Source organism: Mesitornis unicolor, unplaced genomic scaffold, assembly GCF_000695765.1.
Source record: "Mesitornis unicolor isolate BGI_N332 unplaced genomic scaffold, ASM69576v1 scaffold9867, whole genome shotgun sequence".
Classification (NCBI taxonomy): domain Eukaryota; kingdom Metazoa; phylum Chordata; class Aves; order Mesitornithiformes; family Mesitornithidae; genus Mesitornis; species Mesitornis unicolor.
This window is the reverse complement of record NW_010194318.1, coordinates 35,207-37,659: the sequence shown is the minus strand read 5'-3', so window position 1 is coordinate 37,659 and position 2,453 is coordinate 35,207. Positions and strand designations below refer to the sequence as shown.

General features: G+C 55.0%; 1 protein-coding gene across 1 annotated transcript in view; it reads left to right on the top strand.

Annotated features, from left to right (window-relative positions):
• Nucleotides 1-2,453, top strand: part of ITGB2 (integrin, beta 2 (complement component 3 receptor 3 and 4 subunit)) — a 6,239-nt gene that overhangs the window by 820 nt on the left and 2,966 nt on the right. The window contains exons 3-9 of the mRNA XM_010187751.1: nucleotides 12-195; nucleotides 377-547; nucleotides 754-995; nucleotides 1,308-1,463; nucleotides 1,666-1,761; nucleotides 1,901-1,990; nucleotides 2,318-2,453. The exon at nucleotides 2,318-2,453 is cut by the window's right edge and continues 3 nt beyond it. Coding sequence (XP_010186053.1) covers nucleotides 12-195; nucleotides 377-547; nucleotides 754-995; nucleotides 1,308-1,463; nucleotides 1,666-1,761; nucleotides 1,901-1,990; nucleotides 2,318-2,453 — 1,075 coding nt within the window. The remainder of the gene's footprint in view (nucleotides 1-11; nucleotides 196-376; nucleotides 548-753; nucleotides 996-1,307; nucleotides 1,464-1,665; nucleotides 1,762-1,900; nucleotides 1,991-2,317) is intronic.

The following is a 2,453-nucleotide window of genomic DNA, read 5'->3' as shown; positions in this document are numbered from 1 at the left end:
GCAACACACAGAGGTTCGCCAAAGCCAGTGAGCCAGACTCCATCCGCTGCGACACCATTGAGCAGCTGCAGCAGAGGGGATGCCCACTCAACGAGATTGAGTTTCCAGTCAACAACATTACAAGGACGCAGGACACTCCGTTAAGCAACGACATACAGCTGACTCCCCAGGAGGTGTACCTGAAACTGAGAACAGGTATGGTCTTCCTAATGCCTCTCCACTCACCCCCAGGCTCAGCGAGGATGCAGCAGCACATCATAGCCCACATTTCCTCCCATTTTCTTCCAAAAGAAAGGAGGATCCCAGCAGGGAGTGGGTGATGGGGTGAGATGTGAGCTGTAGCATGGCAGATGATGCTGATGTGCCCACCCTGCAGGCCAGCCCGCTGAATTTGAGGTGAAGTTTCGTCGCGCCATGGGGTACCCTATTGATCTCTACTACCTCATGGACCTCTCCTACTCAATGCTGGATGACCTGGAGAAGGTGAAGAAGCTGGGAGGGGAGCTGCTCAGGGCACTGGAGAGCACCACACCTTCTCGCCGTATAGGTGAGCCTGTCAGCAGCACAGGACCCTGGCACAGCTGTTTGCTGCTGGAAAGAGCTGCGGAGCTGGAGTGACCCATCCTCTGTCAGGCTGTGGCTGCCAGGGATGTGGACATGTACACGGGGGCCAGCAGATCGTCCCTGTCCTGTGCTACAGGGATGCCTGCCGATCCCTGCCTGCCCCTGACACTGTGGTTCTGGATGCTCTAGGGTTTGGCTCCTTTGTGGACAAGACAGTGCTGCCCTTCGTGAACACCCACCCCGAGAAGCTGCAGAACCCCTGCCCCAACAAGGACAAGCAATGCCAGCCTCCCTTTGCCTTCAAGCACATTCTCTCGCTGACAGACAATGCTGAGAAGTTCGAGAGTGAAGTGGGGAAGCAGTTTATCTCGGGGAACCTGGATGCTCCAGAGGGGGGGCTGGATGCTATGATGCAGGCAGCAGTGTGCGGGGTGAGTCCCTGCATTTGGTCCACTCATGGTCCGTCCTTCAGGTGGTGGCTTTGCCCCTCTCCAGGTGGGCTTTGGAAGCCCATTGTGTATAAGTCCTGATTTGGCAGTGGGACAGGTTACTCTGGGGGGGTACAAAAAAGCATCTTACTGCAGCCTCCTGACTCTGATCTCCTGTAACCCACCTCTTCCATGTCCCCTGCCCCACGCCATGGCTGACACGACACTTGCCGTGCTTTGGCAAGGGCTGTGCAGTGGGTGCTGGCCCCATTCTCCCAGGCCCCTCTCAGTGACAGGTCTCTGTGCTGCTTGCAGGACTTGATCGGCTGGCGCAATGTGACCCGCTTGCTGGTGTATGCCACCGATGACGGCTTCCACTTTGCTGGTGATGGCAAGCTTGCGGCCATCCTGACCCCCAACGATGGCCAGTGCCACTTGGAGGACAACATGTACAAAAAGAGCAATGAGTTTGTAAGTACCTGTGTGTTTCTCAGCGGCTCTGCACTCTCAGCCTCTCTCCCCCAGGCAGAAAAAAATAAATCACATTAAAAGCTTTTTGCTGAGACCACAAGGTCACCATAATCACCATAATTTGGGCCACAAAACCCAAACTGTCCACTCTTCTGCTAGTGGGGAAGATCACACTGAGCACAGCATCCCTCTTCCTACCTAGGACTACCCGTCTGTCGGCCAGCTGGTCCAGAAACTTGCCGAAAACAACATTCAGCCCATTTTTGCTGTCACCAAAAAGGTGGTGGATGTTTACAAGGTAAGGAGACTTCAGATGGTCCAGGTGCCTCCTATCCACCCCCAGGAGGACCAAAACAGCTGTGCATGTCCTCCTGCCACTGCTTCCTGCTCTGTTTTTGCGGGGGGAGACCACTTACCTCTTTGCTGTCTGTTGGCAGAAACTCAGTGAGATGATCCCAAAGTCAGCAGTGGGAGAGCTGAACAATGACTCTAGCAACATCATTGAACTCATCCAGGTGGCCTACAATGTAAGTGCTGGAGAAGGCTGTGTTTCACTTGTCTCACAGGGCTAAGAGCATGCAAAAGTTCCCTTCCTGCATCCTCACCATCGGAGAGCAGTTGGGAGCAGGGCTTTGAGGATAGGACACGCTGAGTCCCTCCACCCACAGCAAGCAAGAGGTTTCCACCCCTCCAGTGCTATCACTTGCCTTTCCAGAACCAGCCTGAGACCCCAGCCTGCGGTGCACCCTGCCCCTATCCCCTGGGCTGTGGGGAAGCCCTGACCTGCAACCCCACACCCCCTTGCTTTAGTCTCCTCTTGGTCTGAGGGCACTTTCTCCACCATTTCCCCACAGAACCTCTCCTCACGAATCATCCTGGACCACTCCGCCCTGCCAGACGTCCTGGATGTCAAATATGACTCTATATGCAGTAAGGACAAGGTTGTCTTGAACGAAGCGAGAGGGGAGTGTGACAACGTCAAGATCAATG